This window comes from Xiphophorus hellerii, chromosome 10 (assembly GCF_003331165.1).
Source record: "Xiphophorus hellerii strain 12219 chromosome 10, Xiphophorus_hellerii-4.1, whole genome shotgun sequence".
Classification (NCBI taxonomy): Eukaryota; Metazoa; Chordata; class Actinopteri; order Cyprinodontiformes; family Poeciliidae; genus Xiphophorus; species Xiphophorus hellerii.
In genome coordinates this window covers 22,551,890-22,568,682 of record NC_045681.1, presented here as the reverse complement: position 1 = coordinate 22,568,682, position 16,793 = coordinate 22,551,890, and the positions used below count along the sequence as shown (strand labels likewise).

The following is a 16,793-nucleotide window of genomic DNA, read 5'->3' as shown; positions in this document are numbered from 1 at the left end:
CTGACAAACTTTTAAAGCATTTTAGAGTTCTTATACGAGTTCATATCTCATTTTAATAGACCACAGCAGAGAAATGCCAGTGTGGCAACTGTGCCCATTATTATATTAGCAATGCATTTGTGTCTGATGGTCCTAGAGCCTAATTAACTAACTTAAATCATTTCTTGCAACATCATTGTGAATAAGAGGAAAGTTTCCCTGGAAACCAGTTTGTCCAGCGTTCCTACCAGAGTCAAGTATAGAGCTGGTATCATGGTTGGAATCCTCAGTATGTTATCCTATTGCTTGAGCACATATTTCCAGACCTAAACCCAACAACTCTTAAGTACTCTTTAGGCAACCATCTACACAAAACACAACTGCATGAGTTAGTTTGGGATTATTTGATGTCTTTAGACACTGGATAATTTACTGATAGAACATTGAAAGAACAAACTGGTCAGATGACCCTAAAAAGAATGTGACATCCTAAAGAACAGCCTGGTGTCAGTCTGCCGGGGGTCACACCAACCATTAACATTCCAGTCTTAGAAACAGACTGTGTTTTTTTTTTTTTTACTTCGCTTCCTGATCCCAACCCCTTCCAACCCTCCCCCAACCAGTTCTGCTCTGGAATTTGGAATTTACCAGAACTCCAAACATTTGGCCAGAACTCAACAATGACATCAGACCTGGGATTTCACCGTGGCTAAGCACTCTCATTTCTGAACCACAAACAGATAAAAGCCTGAATGAGCTGGTTAACATTTTCTGAACCACAGGTGATGTTGCGGTACAGAGTTAGAGCTCCCTGGCTGCCATGTGTGTTATTATGGGAAAAGGATGTGGAATTTAGCACAAGATGCAGATGTAAAGCGCACACCAGGAAGGCTGCTCCTAATCACTTCCTACACTCACTGAAAAACAAGCTAATGTGATGGTAGACGTAGCAAATCATTTTGTTCACTAGCCACCGATTTGCTAAACAAGAATTTTATCTGTGCCAACACAAAACCACTAAACAGATTCTTAAAAAACTGCATAAGTTAACGCAAAATTGATGAAAACATTTAAACAATGAGCAGAAGGTAATTCTAAACAACTAAACATATGTTAGTGGAAGCTAACACTAACAATTAAGATGACTGTCTCTCAGTCCATGTTACACATCTTCATCTCCTTCCAGTTGATGACAGCTGTCCTCAGTTTCTGATTTTGCTACATATCATTACTTTGTATGAATAGGATGATCAAAGTCGAAAACGGATGACGTGACAAAATTCATCCAAGTCATGGATGAACTTGGATAGGTAACATTTTAAGGTATTAATTGGTTTAAAAGGCTCAAAAATGGCAGCCATCTTGAAAAATGGCTCTGAAGATGTTCATAAGTATACCACAATAAAATATACCTCAACAAGCATTAATAAGCCAGTGGAAGCCATCTTAGCACAACCTAATGTATACAGACTTCTTTATTGCTGCTTGGGTACACCCAATTAGTGCTGAGAAAAATAAATGTAACTCCTGGATTGGCTGCTTTGCAAGTGTCAAGTAGCACTGGGACATGGTATTTCAGCGTACCAACTTGCATTTTTATTTCAATTATTTTATTTATGCTCTATGGAAAAAAAAAATAGTAAGTAGGGATGAACCGACTGTTGTTTTCTGGCAAAGTAAATGGCCACAATATGACCTTTTAACATGTGCTAAGATAATTTTGAGTGAATAATGATTTATTGAAGAGGACAACGAATGCTTGCAGCATGGAAAGAGGAAGTTGATAACGGAACTGATTAGTTTGTTGTGAGATTGGACAGAATTGATTTTTTAATCACAGGTGTTGAGAGTGTACAGAATATTGTACGTTGATGTGTATTGAGGATGGTGTGACCTGTGTGCATGTTTTGAAAATTGTTAAGACTGTGAAGCTTGAGTTGTACAGAGCAGTGCTCAGAGTGAATAGGGATCTGATGTATGGTTCTTCCATACATCAGCAAGCAATAAAATTCAGAACTCAAGACTGTCTCAACTTTCCTTTGTAAAAAGCTTTTCCATTTCACATGCCAATTCTGATTTTAGTCTATACCAATTTCTATTTTGTCTGAAAAGTTGCTAATATAGCAATTAGTTTCACATGTAAGCATCAGTTGATCAACCATCACCCAAAATTAAGGAAATCGGACCAATTTATCTGTGCACAAAGTGGAACTTCACATAATTTCAATCTCATGTAATCAGCACTGTTCAACTGCTTTTATTGAGAAAATTTCAATAAGGATTATAAATATAATTTTAAAAGGTTGAGAAATACAGTTTAAATGTCTACTAGTATTTTCTTCGTCCTTGAGTACATCAAGAGAGAAAATGCCACGGGACCTTGAACTTGAATACAGTAAAGTTCTGGCCTCCAAGGTCTTTAGAGTTAGTAGGAAGAATCCGTTCAGTGTCATCATCTGAAACAAAAGCTGTCCAAACCATAACAGAAGATTAGATGATGACTACACAACAGTAAATAAATAAATCATAAAGTCTTAGAGGCAGTTGTTTGCATTACAATCCTTCTCTGGAAAAGAAGTTCTGAGGGAGGAAAGTTGATGTTGAACAGGAGTCTTCAAGAGAGGGAAAATAAGGCGCTGGGGGTGTTCCTGTCGCGATGGTGACAGCTCTGTAACCCACTGTCTGTTACATAACTAACATCTGAAAATGGTTTTTGCTGTAGTGAATCTCCTAACTTCATACATCACTTAAAGAACATCAACTTATTCCCTCCATTACAGCCGATTTTCCTGTCTGACTCATAAGAACCAACTTCCTGTTAGCAAACGAAGACAGTTGGAGCTCAACAGAAGCACCAGGACTGTAGTTTTGATAGTTTTCATTCAAACTAATTTGTGTGGACACCACCAGGTTGAGCTTGTTAAATTTCACAGAACTCTTCCTTCTGCTCTCCTCTTCCTGTATAGTATAACATCTAATAAAAGCCTGGCTGTTAATTTGCTTGAGCGTCAGGGTTTTTTATTAGACACAGACCTTCAATGGGGTCACAGCTTTCCATTTTCCCCCCCAGACAAGTGAGTCACAGTTAGAAAACAAAAAGTATGGATACTTTCATAAAATTTAAACATTCTTTCTCCTACTTCAAACTCAAAACTCAGAAATCCTTCAAACTAAGCCATTTTTAAAAAATGATTTTCTATGAATATCTTTGCTTCTCAGAACAATTGCACAAGTTGGGTTTCAACAGATCTTGTCTAATGCTTGTAAAGATACTTCTTTCACTACTAATCCAATGATTAGAATAATCTTAACTGAGTCAAAAAAAATGAACATTTGGCTTGTTTGTACCAAGTTACAGCACAATGGAAGCTGAAAACAAAGACTGCATTTGAAGAAACGGTCATAAGAAACTGAATCCAAGCAACCACAGCTGTGTTCTTCGGTCTGCTCTCGCAGCACACACACTGCAGACCATGTGCGAAGAGCGGGGTTGCTGCAAACTAAAGCTCTGCGGGACTCATGACTTTTCGTGGGATAAAAAGTGAACTTGCTTGCACTTTAGGGAGTCTTTCAGGTGAAATTCTAGAACTTAGAGCAATTTGATCGAGTCCTACATCTGTTCTACTATACTCTGGGGGGAAAAAAATGCCTCGGCAATGATTGCTTGGAAAAGGCTAGCCTGCAGCTTCAGGTTTAGCTGCTGCTGTTGTGAACACCAAGCTCATGTCTTGTGTCTGAGTCACCGATATGAAACAGGAGTCTCTGGCTCGCAGCAAACTGTGCGACGCTCGTCTGCCAGTGGTAAACATGCAGCACTTGCTGTTGGTTGGCAGGTGACTCACAGGCTAATGGTTGTTCTATTATTCAGAACAAGCAGAGGGTGAGAGATGAGGCAAAAATCAGACCAGGCTGAGGTAACGTATCCTGTTTATGTAGCAAACTGTTCTCCACAGCAGCGGATATGCACCTGTGACGGTGGGACGTTGTGAGTGAACCAGTCGGCGTGAGTGTACCAACCGAAACCATCATTCATGTATTTAAGAAGCAGACGGTTTGAAGAGGAAGATACTTGTAGGCACCCTGGTAAAGATAAAACTCTAAGATCATTGTTTGGTGTCGTGTCTGGTGGTTGTTTCTCTACTGATTTGGTCTTTTTGACTCATCAGTTTTCTTTCCAACAGATTTGTTAACTTTTCCAGTTTTTCAAACAGTTCAATGCCATGAAGTCTAACAGGGTTACCAGGGCTTTTGTTTGTACCCTACCTAGCATTGGGCTTGGAGTGTTTTCCCCCACATATTAGTCACCAAATAAAACATGACATTCAAAACAACTGCCAACATGTCCAAGTCTGGTCATCCAAGCAAGTCCCAAGAGAGCAGGCTGCAAGATGCTACAAAAAGGCAAAAATGTCAACATAGAAGAGACAGCAGACTGTTGTTGGTGTTGATGTGAACGTCAGAATGAGACTGACTGTACAAGTTGAGCTTCCATGGACATTGTGCAAGGAGAAAACCTTTCCGCTCTAAGAAAACCATGAAGGCCAGCTGTAGCTTACCAAAGAGAACGTAGAAAAACAGCAGAACTTCAGGAGGAGTAGCTCTTATGTTTAGCATCAACTCCACATAGTTCCTGAAAAAGAACTACAATAACTACAATAACACTACAATCACTCAATCGATCACTACAATAATAGCATAGCAGAACCAATCATAGAACGGTATACTGATAGTAATACTGTATAAAAGAGGGGGTGTGAGGAAAAAGTGAGACTTTCTGTAAAAAAAAGTTAAAAGATGAAGCGGAACTGGATCCTATAACATGACAATGGCCCAAAGCATAACAGTAAATCAAGTCCTAGGCCTAGTCAAAGCACAGATACTTTAGCCTGGTGTTTCAGCCAAAGGCGCAACACTGATTATCAAGGGTTGATGTGTTCTTACCTTTTCTTTTTTTAACAAAAACATCAAATGTGCAAAGAAAAAGAGATGATTTCTTGGTGTTTTCCATAAATTAACAATTTTCTTTTCTAAACAGAACAAAAATGAAAAAAAAGGGCAAGAACTTCTTTTGTGAGTAAGCCTGTCCCAGTAAGTAAGTAATTAATCACATGATACATTAAGATGAGCTCAATAATTTCCACTCTGATGATTAATATTTTTTGAAGGGCAATTCTGTTTAGAGAAAATATAATCCATTTTATTTATGGTTTCTAAAGTGTGTGGTTTTTCTTTCCATTTTATTTATCTTTTTTGGTTGTAATGTTTTATTGTGGACATTTACAATGTCTCCCAGTTCCAGTGTTAAGTGTTCTTTACAAAATGTAAGTTTATCACTCTGAGGTGGCAAATTTGAATAATTATACCACCATCAATATATTACTTAAAAATTGACCCAGAACAACAATATCGTTTACCGCAATAATTACTGAAAATTACAGCAAAATTTATTATAACAGGACTATTTATAAGAACTGAACATCTAATGTGGTGTCTTAATAGTTTTTAAAAATTATTTAATATAAGCACCTAAAAGCATGTGACTTCTACTGCATCCAAACAGCAACAGCAATATTTATAGCAATCCTGTTTATTTCTGCATGTTTGCATTTTTTGAATCTGGAGAAAACAAGATGTCCTTTTTCCAAGAAAAAAAAAAAAGCTCTTCAGCTGTGCTTTTCTTCCTGGCCCTGCCTGCTCAAAAGCCTGCATTTCACAACTGCAAGGCATGCTGTAAAATACAGTACACGCAACATGAGTGGGCTTGTACCTGTGGGTGTGCGGGCGTCGTGTTCCCGTTGCTACGAGCAGACTTCGCGGAGCTGATAAAGCTTTGCTTTTTTTTTTTGCTTTTTTGGCTTAAGGCAAGCAATCTGAGTGAGGCTGCTCTGTTTGGGCTCCCCCGACTTCTCATTATTATCCAACAGGATTTTACTTGATCGCTAATCAAAGTCGCGGAGTGTGTCGGTGCTTGCAGAAAATACCGTGCCGTCAGGACGTACTGTGAAAACGGGAAGGCAACCAAATCCAAGCAAGCGCATGTTGAGGTCCTGACAGTGACATGAGGTGTGAAGTGTGTGTGTGCGTGCTGATCAGTCATGATGGTGTAGCATGAAGCACACCTTCCTACACAGATTAGTAACATAAATACATCTGTTTGTGTGTGTAGTGGATAGTCAGTTCCATTCGTCCACAAAGAAGTAATTCTGACTCCTGTTATTCATTTCCTGCCTCTGATGTAATCCTTGGGACGTCCAATTCAACGTTATGCTGTACATACTAAAACTTAGTGTGCTGCTTTCTGAGCAAGCTGTTGCTGAATTTTATGTTGGACGGTGTTTACTTTGACTTAAATACTTCCTTCCTTCTTTCCTTCCTCCTTTCTTTTAACACTTGTTATTGTTTTTACATTTCGGTCCCTTATCAAATTAAACACTCATTTCTTCATCCTCTCCATCTTTATTAGCAATCTTTCTTGCCATCTCTCAATCTCATTTTGCCCCTTTCCTACCCCCTCCTACCCTCAGCCTGACGGAGTGCTGTGGGGCCTCTGGTGCTGGCAGCCTTACAATCGGTTACATAACAGCGCCGTCAGCTCCCTGAATCACTGCTGGGTTGAGCTGGCCGCTGCCAGGCTGCATGCTGAGCCAACGTACCTCCAGAAGGCGCCCAACGGCCAGAGCCGCGGACGCTTCGGTCTTCAACATGACGGCACGTTTAATTTGTGACAGCAAACGGATCGTTTCTGCCACCTACCAGCCAGAAGTGAGTCAGATAGAGCAAGGCTTTTGACACTGCGTAGACAAAAGATGGAGAGATTATCTGTATCTGCTTTTGCTTACAGCCCAAAAATTTAATGCATTTTAATTGGTTTCTATGAGCGAAAGTAGAGCATAACTGGTGTGCATTTGTATACAACCTTTTTAAAATAATAACAGCATTACAGGGATTGTCTCAACTAACTTTGTACGTTTAGAAACTGACGTTTCCCAAATTCTCTTTGGAAAATAGTGGACCAATCTAAAATATGAATATTTTTTGAGTTTAGAGATGTTGGAAGGCAAGACACATGCCAATATCTTACATCTTCTGTAGCCTCTAACACGCATTCTACATTGACAAGTCTCACTCTAGCTAGTTTGGGTCTAGGCAAATTGAGTGTGTCTCCGTTGGCAGTGTGTTCCTCACTATGTGGCAGTGAAAATGGGCAGGAATGGGGTTGGGCTATGAGCGCTCAGGAGCTGGGGTCAACGCTCCTCTATGCGTGTATCTTTGGATGATCTATTTCCCCAAAATGTCTCAGTATATGTTTGTTGTGCGCTTCCCTGTCCCAGTTGATAATGACATATGCTCCTCTGTCACTATTGTTAAAAAGGTTTGACTATGAAATTATTGATTTGCAGCTGCCATCTTGACAAGTACCAGGTCTCGTCGCAGAGTGGTTGAGATGTTGTTGTCAGAGGAAGAATTCACGGGCCAAACAACAAATACTGTACATTCTTCTGAAATTCAAATCTCTTGCAATACCCAGCATAGTTCAGCTTGCACTACCCTTGAAGTGGTTATGAAGAACAGGGAGGGGTCCACAGAGGATCTTCAAATGAAGACAAATCTAGACAGGGCAGACTGGAGAAGAATTGGTTGAAGTCATGCCCGTAGAGAAGGGGGCTAGAAAGGTCGAAGAAAGTCGAGCTATCAACATGTGGCCACGAGCCATTTTGTTTTTGGACACAATCATCAAGGTCCACAAGACACACAGAGCCAAGCTTCTGTAAAACCCTCCTATTGTACATCATGGTGTTTTGTCAAATGTTTGGTTTACAAGAAATAGTAAAAACAGCAATCATGGCAGATCTTTCATACTTCCACAGGGCCTCCGACAATTGGTCTCTGACTGGAAACCTGATTTTTGGAAGTTGAGTAGTTTGGGCTATTTTCCGTATAAACAAAATTCTGACCAATAATACAATGGTTTTGCAAAGTGAGAGGGGCGAGAAGTCCACACTGGAGGCTATGGCAAAAAAGAGGCAGATGACATGAGGTTGACAACAAAATGACATAATTTTCGTCATGCAACTGTGACTATGAGAACTGATTTTGGCACTTTGCCTCCCTGTCTTCCTCTAGTACTGTCTTTTATTTAGCTTCAGCCACCTTACCGTCACCTCTAACCTAGTTCCCTAAAGTAAAGCATCCCCTCAGCATGACACAGCCACCACCATATTTCAGCCTGGTGATGCTATGTTCAGACTGACAATCTCTGTTAAATGGTGAGTAAAGAAATTGAAAGTAAAACTCATTAGCTTTGCATGATAGTTATTATGACAGCCCTATTCTGGAGATTTCTGCTAATTTGAAGCTGACCTTTTGTACGCTCCAGAAAAAACAATTGTCTACTACTTGTTCTACCAGTATAATAGTTGGTGAGCTCATCTGTTGTGGTCATGTTTGAGACATACCCAAACAAACAGGGTTCTTGCTTTGTGCAGAAGCTGCCCGTTTCTACGGCTCAGAGGCTGTCATGAGATTCTGGGACAATCTGTTCTGACTGCAAAGAGTGGGTCATTTCTACTTCAATCTGGAGCAGAGTCGCTGACGCCTCTAACCTACTTTCTCACCCGAGCTTTGGTGTCTATCCTAGAGCATCTCTAGTTCACCTCCAACTCCGTCACCTCTGTCTGAGAGCGGCTCAGTCGTCCCAATCCAGAGATCTAAGTTGACAGCTACTGCGAATGAACAGAGACCTTCAGAGAACTTCTCCATTCTAATTGCATCTTGCCAGCAACCTCATCAACCAAGTTCTGCTTTAAAGAGATCCTGAAAAGTTGGCATGCCAGCCCCACCTGTTTCCTTTGCCCAGAGGAGACCAATTTATTTTACAAGTGTGCAGTTCTACATTGATTTTTTTTTTTTAGCTTCCCTTCAAAACTTCAGTGTGAACCCAAGATCGAACATTTTTAGGGAAGATTTAAGTCAGATGTGCATATAAAAATGCATCTCGGACGGAGTTTGTTGCAACCAAACGCACTGATTGTGTAAGAAAGAATAAAATCCACCTGCATCCTTGAACCAAGTGTAGTTGAATAGGCTTTACCTGACTGGATAGTCATGTCCCTCTGCACCATGCCGAAGAGAATCTCTGCCCCTTCTGACCAGACTAGCCCTGCATGCTCCCCAGTGACAGCAGACGGAGTGCTCAACACCATCCAGCGAGAGAGTAGTCCAAGTGTTTTCCTGCAGACTCCAGCTGGTATTCCACAGGTAGGTGTGCACCTCACGCTTTCCTCTCTGGACTGCGTCTGCAAGTGTGGGCATGTCCCGGCAGAGAGGGCGTGTGTGGGTCTGTGTTGGCGGCGCCTTAAAGTTCCTTAGGTAACAACAAGGTTCACCCTTCGGCCGTAGTCTTTCATCGTTCTTATTTTTTGCTCTTGGAGGCTGGTTGAAGCTCCAGAAATAAAAAAAAACAAAGAAAGAACTAAAACAAGCTGATGCAAAGTCTAAGTAACACCATTTCATTTACTTGCTTTCCAGTTTTCTTCGCTTTCCTTCTGTTCCCTTCAAGTTATGCAATACTGCCATTTCAGAGATGACCTCCCCCTTCCTTCAACTTCCCCATCCTCCTCCTCTTACTCCTCCTGCTGCCGAAGCTGCTACAGCCTGCACTCCTACACTCTGACCAGCTTTTCCAGCTCGGCGTTCTGAACCATCTCGGTCGCATTGACATGTCCTCACCGTTATTGTTTGCTGCAGAGAGCTTCAGAGGCAGGTTTGGAGCCCAGAGAACAGGAAATGTAAAAAAAACTTCACAGACCAGCATGTTAACGCTGGCATTCACATCCGTGTCTCATTCTGAAAAGATATCTCCTTCCGTGTATACACAAACATACACGCCCCTACAGAGAGACGTATGTCTGGTTGATAATAAATCTCTGCTAACTCACCCATTGCTGAGGAAGGAATCTGCTGGAGTAAACAAACTGCTTAGTCTGATGTCAAAGATAAAGCTTTGAGGAGCTTTCATATGTGAGCTGGGTGTTGTGTTTTACAACAGAGAAGTATACATACAGTACTTTGTGCAAATGAGCCTTTTCACATTAAAATTATGAATTTCAATGTGTTTTACTAAGAGTTGATGTGTCTCTAATAGCTTTGCGCATTCAATGACTGAAATTTTTTGCCAGTTCCTCTTTGTAAAATAGCTCAGACAGGTTGGATGGTTTCAAGCCTTGCCAAGGAGTCTAGATAGCATGTTGGTATTTGGTGGCTGCATGCTGGAGCAGCCAACTAGTTCTGATTTGTTCTTTTTTCTAGACTCTTGTTTCTTTTTTTTTTCTTTTGGTTGTGGCGCTGCATCTTTGGACAATTATTCTCTCTGATTTTGGATGTTGTGCAGCTGGAAGGGTTTTTGCCCTTACTTTTTTTTTTTTTATATATATATATATATACTTTCAGACAGTTGTTATGAAGCATAACCATGGCAACAAGGAGTTGAAGATGAGGGTTTGTGGATGCAGAGCAAGACCACAGAGTAGCGGAGGAAGGGGGAAGTTCAAACCGTCTTTTCCATGGATCAAAGGGTACAGATTGTATTCCCGACTCCGACACTCTGCCAGGCTTTCTAGCTGAATCTCGGACCTGTTTGCTTCGCCTGCCTGGTCTTTATGATGCCGTTTGTCTACCGATGTTCTCTAACAAACTTCTGAGGTTTGTTAGAACTGAGACTAATAGACACTCAGGTGAACTTTTTTAATTATAAAACTTCTGAAAGAGTTTATTGACGGGCAATAACGCATGTTACATTTAACATTTGAATTTGCAGAACTTTATGAAAGCCATATGTCATGTTTACTTCTGCCTCACGTATATGCATTACTTCACTTTGCCCTGTCAAATGAAATTCTAATAAAACACAATACAGTTTGTGACTGTGACACGACAAAATGTCAAGAAGCTTAAGGAGTGTAAAAGCATTTGCAAGCAACTGCATGACAGCCCAGAAATGCTTGTGATAGACGGGAAAACGGCCCTGCACTCTGAGCAGCAGCATCTTCTCACTGGATGAGCTGCAGGAATGCCCGCATCAACGTGTCTGCTCCTGAGTGGTGGAGTAAAGTGCCAGGAATAGTCAGACGACACAATTTTAAACCTGGGAGTGGTGGCCTGAGGCAGACGGAGAACTCGTCTTTATGTCTGAGAGGAAAATACGATCTTACAACAAATAGTTGCAGCCTGGAATATTTCTGAACTGTGAAAACAGCACTGCTAATACTCGTCATGTAACCAACTGGTTTGAACCCAAATGAGCACGACTGCAGGCTGAAACAACAAGAAGCCAGCGCAGATACTCTTGTATAATGCAAAGACGTGGGAGTGCCTGTAGTCGAATTACACATCAACCCCAGAATCAATCTTTGGAGCGCTTCGCTTATGCAGCGGGATGAGATTGAGACTCTGTGGCAGAAAGAAAGCTCTCACTACGCTAAAGACACCAAACTGGAAACACTGGGGGAGCTACTGGTTACTGGTTCCAAGATGTCTGAGTTTTCCCTGTACAGAAACTGGTGTCTTCAATTCTACCACAGATCAAACTACAGGAGGTTCTGTAGGATCTATAAGACAACTAAATAGCTGCATGAGCAAGAAATAATAACAATAATAATGACTAAAACACGCACAATCACGGTGAGCTATTTTTAAATAGAGACATATAATTAAATTATCTCCAACCCAGTTAAAAATGTCCAAAAATGACTAGATAATACAAGTGAATTTTATTTGCATTAGAACATTGCATATTATTTTTGAAATTAAATATTTCATTTGAGAAGATTTATTAGGAAGAAAGAAAATTGATACATTTTTAGTAGTCGGATTTCACAAAATCTTTTGATTGAGTTAATTCCATGGTCTGTAAATAATTTATCGCATTTTGATCAAGGACTATATCGAAAAAGTAAGCAACATTTTCAAGTGAAAAAACATTTTAGATGTTTAATTATTGAATATGTAGACATATCAGCTCTCCAAAAAAAAGATGTTTATTGTTATTAATCTGTTTTTAGGGCTATTCAACCATCAGACTGGTGCAAGCTGCTAATGTAGTTTCAGGAACTCCTGATCATTCATGGACCTTCTTTAGAAATGCGGACTGTGGACATGTTGGAGCGTTGGCAACGTCTGCGATGCTGCTACATGTTTAGCATTTAGAAGCTATTTTAAGGTTCCGGCCAGAACCTTTTGTACATTAAAAAAGCGATTCACTGCCCAAAAAAACAAAACATGTTTAATTGATTAAAATTAATCTGTCTAGATCCCACTCCAAATTATTTTTTCAAATTATTTTTCAAAAATAAACAAAATTTCATGAGATGATCAGGATCTCAAATAGTTTTTAAATTAGAAATCCATGACTTTCTGTTTCCCTGGAACGTAAATATCCAGTGACAACAAAAGCCTGTTTGTAAGGCTCTCCACAAAATGGGAAAGAGGTGAAAACAGAAAACTAAGACAGAGAAATCTTATCTGCATACGTAAATAAATGCCTGTAAGAAACACAGTAATAAGAATAGAATGGAAGCCTATTTAGAACTTTAATGTTCTGATCTAAGAGTTTGCTGCCATTTTGAAGCTTTTCAAACAACTTTACAAGAAAAATAAGTCAATGGATGAGCTAAATCAAACAATACAACTCCAATACAAACTGTTCAAATGGAAAACCGATATTAGTTAGGTTTAAATTTAATCCACTGTTAAGATAAGAGAAGATGATAAGATGAAGTTTATTGTCCCAAACAAAATTTGTCTTGGGTACAGACTTAATATCTTTAAAAATGATCAAACTTCAGCCAAATTTGGCTTCAATGTTCCAGTGTGAATCAATTAATAGAGCTGACTAAACTAACCCGATACAACTCAGGCCAAAGGAAGCTGCTCCAAGTCTCTGAGAGACTCCACCGTGTAGCCTCAACACTTGGTTATCTCCAGGAACAAAGCAGGCCTGCAGAGCGCCGAGTCCAGTGAGCAAACACACAGCGGCCATTAATCTGCTGCAGCAGGAGGTCGGCACGCAGGAGCAAGCCAATTAGGTACAGAAGCTGCTTTGCTCCCTTCTTCTGAGGACTTTAATGCACACACACACACACACACACACACCCCCACACACACACACACACACACCTCCAGTTTCACTCCCTTTTGTTTTACCGGTCTTTAGATGTTCTCTGAGGTGAGGAAATCCTTTCAATCACAAAATAACACACACAGGCGCATGTAGCTTTAACTTCTGCCGTTCGGAACGTTTTCTAATATAGCACACCCTCTAAGAGTCATTATTATCTCTAGAGGAAAAAAAGTTGGCTTGGAAAATCTACCGCTCCAAAGAAAGAACACATGTTGAACCATGAATTTTCCGGGAATCTTCTTCATGAAACATAACAAGCCAAAGTCTGCTGACTTACAATCTTGCTCTCAATCACCATCAGGATAATTATGGGTGTGATCAGGTTGGGAACAGCTCTGCAGCCACAAACATGCAAATACACACAACACAGCAGAGCCATTGATAGAAGTCTAGAAGGTTCCAGGTGAGAAGGAAATTGTCACTCAGTTCGTCCCAGCAGCACAAAATTTATCCAGAATGGAGAAGAAAGAAGTTTCAGAATGATCATTTGTGGCATTTATTGTGTTCACCACAAAAATGATAATAATAAGTATTTGAAAATAAATTACCATAATCAGCTGTTTTGGAAATTCATACACATCGTCCTTTTGCTGCTATTTACATTTGAAAAAATGCAAAAACAACCAATCAGAGGCAGGAGGAGGGGCCTGGTGCTGTCAATCAATCTCATGAATGTGCTGCTAAATGTGCTTATGGCAGAGAAACAACTCACTGTTGCAGGAAAACTGTTTATCCGCTGTCATCAGTGGGAATGCTAACTGGCATTAGCATACACAACAGACACCCAAATGGGCATGACTGACAGCATTAAGCCCCTCCTCCTGCCTCTGATTGGTTGTTTCTATTTAGCACTGGGAGAAGGCAGAGAAGCTGGATTTTTTTCACAGATTATCTGTCTCATATTAGATTGTCATATTACAATGACACTGTAATATGTTATTGTTATGGCATATTACATCACAACAAATAGACAGTTCCAACTGTCTATTTGTTGTGACACTTTCAACAAAAAGAAATTACACACTGCAGATTTAATACATTGCCCATCACGAATCTAGAATGACTCTTCTGTAAGGTCTTGCAGACCTCACAGTTCAAAGTTCAAAAGCCTAGACTCCCAAACTGAGACATTTTTAACTAAATGAAAAGAAAAATCAAGATGGAAAAACAATTCACACTCACCGTTCTTGCGCTCCTGTATCGGCAGCAGATTTGGAGCCGGCTGAAGAGAAAGTTCCTGAAGCTCATTGGTCACCGCTTCGCTCTGAGGGCTCGGGGCCGAGCCCGACTTCCCTGGAACCTCCATGGTTCCAGCACTGGGGTCAGCCCCCTGGAGGGGGTCAAGTGTTGCCATAGTCACAGGATAAACTGGAATAAAACAAAAATTTTAAACGATTAGACATGCACCGAGAAACCGGCTGATGACCGAAACAAAAAACGAATCTGAGCTAAATATTGGCACCAGTAAATCTCTGAAGGGTGTCTGCCTGGTTCTAATAAGCAATATATATATTTGTTTAAAAAAATAAAAAAGGTCAAAAGACTGAGAATAAGGGAAGGCAATACTATTAATAAATATTTTTATTCAAAGATGCAGTTTGTAAAATATGTACTAACTTGTAAAATACCTGTTTGGAGTACAACAATAAGAAAAAGAAAACAAGAACACGTTAATAAAGTATATTCCGACTCTGATTAAGACTGGATCATATCTAACAGTAACAATGATGCTTATCAAGCAAAAGGCATCCAGACATGTCCAGGAATCTGAGAACTCGTACATTGTGTATCTCTGGGTGTGACTTTAGCACCAGCTGTTCCACTTTCATACAAACTCCAACAAAACAGCTGTAGTTTTTAATCAAAGCTCTGCTGGATCAGCGAAGAAGTCAGAAGCTTAAACCCATCAAACGGCTACATATCAGAACAATCTGAAACATCCGTCTGTCTCGGGAAGCAAAAAAGGGATTTTTTTTTTTTTGTTTGTTTGTTTTCATCAGAGAAAAGACTTCAGCAGAAAAATGATTGGCACACAGTACAATTCCTGGAAACAGAATACCTATGATGCGCTCTCCCTGAAAAACGAGAGGAAGAGGAAGAATGAGAGCTGCGGGCTAGGCGCTACGCAGTCATTAGATTTGCATTGATTGAGCTTGTAAAACTGTTGTTGTTGTTTTGGTTTTTTTTTAAAAGACAGTTATAAATGTCTGTCTGTAAGCTGCTAGTTGCTTCTGTGACATTTCCAAACACTCTTCTGACAATTATAACTTTTTTTATTATTAAATTATTTATTTTACATTGGCTGTTATACTCTTGCTAGCGCTGACTAAACAAATTAAAGTTGCTTTTTACATGTTTGACCAAGCTTGTGAAGCAAATGGTGTAGTTCAGTGTGTTGTACTGGTACAGCGTTATCAAATAAATCTGTAATTCAGTACATTTATGTCTACGTTTTAAAAAGAGAAACGATGAAGTCAATTCAGCTCCGTTTTTCTGCATCGGCAGATAATGAACCTCAAATATCCACATCGACATTGGAAGAGGAAAAAGTGCATTCCTAGTGAATTATGAGGTTATTGGTTATTGACCTGAACACTTGAACATGGTCTCAAAACAACAAACTTATGGTTTACTGTAATAATTTAGATCGCCCAGTAAAATCTGTTAAGGTGACAGGCCTGACCGCAAGCAGAGAACGTTCCTCCCCGCAGCGTCACTACTCTTCGAAGATATGAGTTATGACAACAATTTATAATAAAATCTAGTGATTAGTTAGTAAATGCAGCCCAGGATAGAGTCCTGGAAGAAAGTCATCGCTGAACACAAACCATAAAAGTGTCCTATTAGCAGATTGACCATGAAGAAGACAGAAAAAACATGTGAAACGAGGTGTTTGGTCTGACAAAACGCTCAAAACACATTTCTGGAACACAGTGTGAAACACGGTGGTGGCGGCATCAAACGCAAACACTGTTTGTTAGCAGGAGCTTCTATCTCACACGGATACATGCAACAAGTGTGGGAGACGAACAAACAGGACAGCCGGTAAATGTCACTAACATTCGAAATGAGACATAATAGCAAACAGTTTTGAGGTTGCAGATTGGTCTCAGATAAAATGTTTCACTCGGTTTACACAGGCGACGTGTGATGATGACGCGCAACTATGTCGGTTATCCAAATTCCAAACGATGCGTTTTGGTTTTTTCCCCTATAATTTTCATCTGCCATATTAAGTTAGAGGCTTTTATTGAATTCACTTCATTTAAGGTGATCTGTTGAGAGGCTCGGTGTAACATCAGGTTGCCTCATCCTGATCCCTCCCCCCAGCAGATGGCTGCTGTATGAACACGCTCTGCTGCAAAGCGCTGAAGAAAGATACTCACATTTCTCTCCGCACACGCCCACACTAGCCTCTCTGAAATGCATCACAATCACACTGGTAGAATGAAGAAGAAGAACAACCAAGGTCCCGACAGTCAGTGGTGCAAAAAGAGGCATTATAGGGGCGCCAAAAAGAGGGCGGAGACATCATTTCTAGTATTTTCTGTATTTAATCGCTGTTTGTGCATGTGTGAATAATGTGATACATCTCAGACTGCACATAGTTGTGCCCCTACTGACAACTTTGGTTCTT

General features: G+C 40.2%; 1 protein-coding gene across 5 annotated transcripts in view; it reads right to left on the bottom strand.

Moving 5' to 3' along the window:
• mrtfab (myocardin related transcription factor Ab) overlaps positions 1-16,793 on the bottom strand; it is a 52,337-nt gene that overhangs the window by 34,538 nt on the left and 1,006 nt on the right. For 3 of the 5 annotated variants that reach the window (XM_032573902.1, XM_032573904.1, XM_032573905.1), the window contains exon 3: positions 14,339-14,524. In XM_032573902.1, the coding sequence (XP_032429793.1) occupies positions 14,339-14,510 (172 nt within the window). In that variant the 5' untranslated portion in view covers positions 14,511-14,524. Of the gene's footprint in view, positions 1-9,070; positions 9,773-14,338; positions 14,525-16,793 lie in introns of those variants that run through there. The other 2 variants (XM_032573903.1, XM_032573906.1) reach the window with 2 other exon arrangements.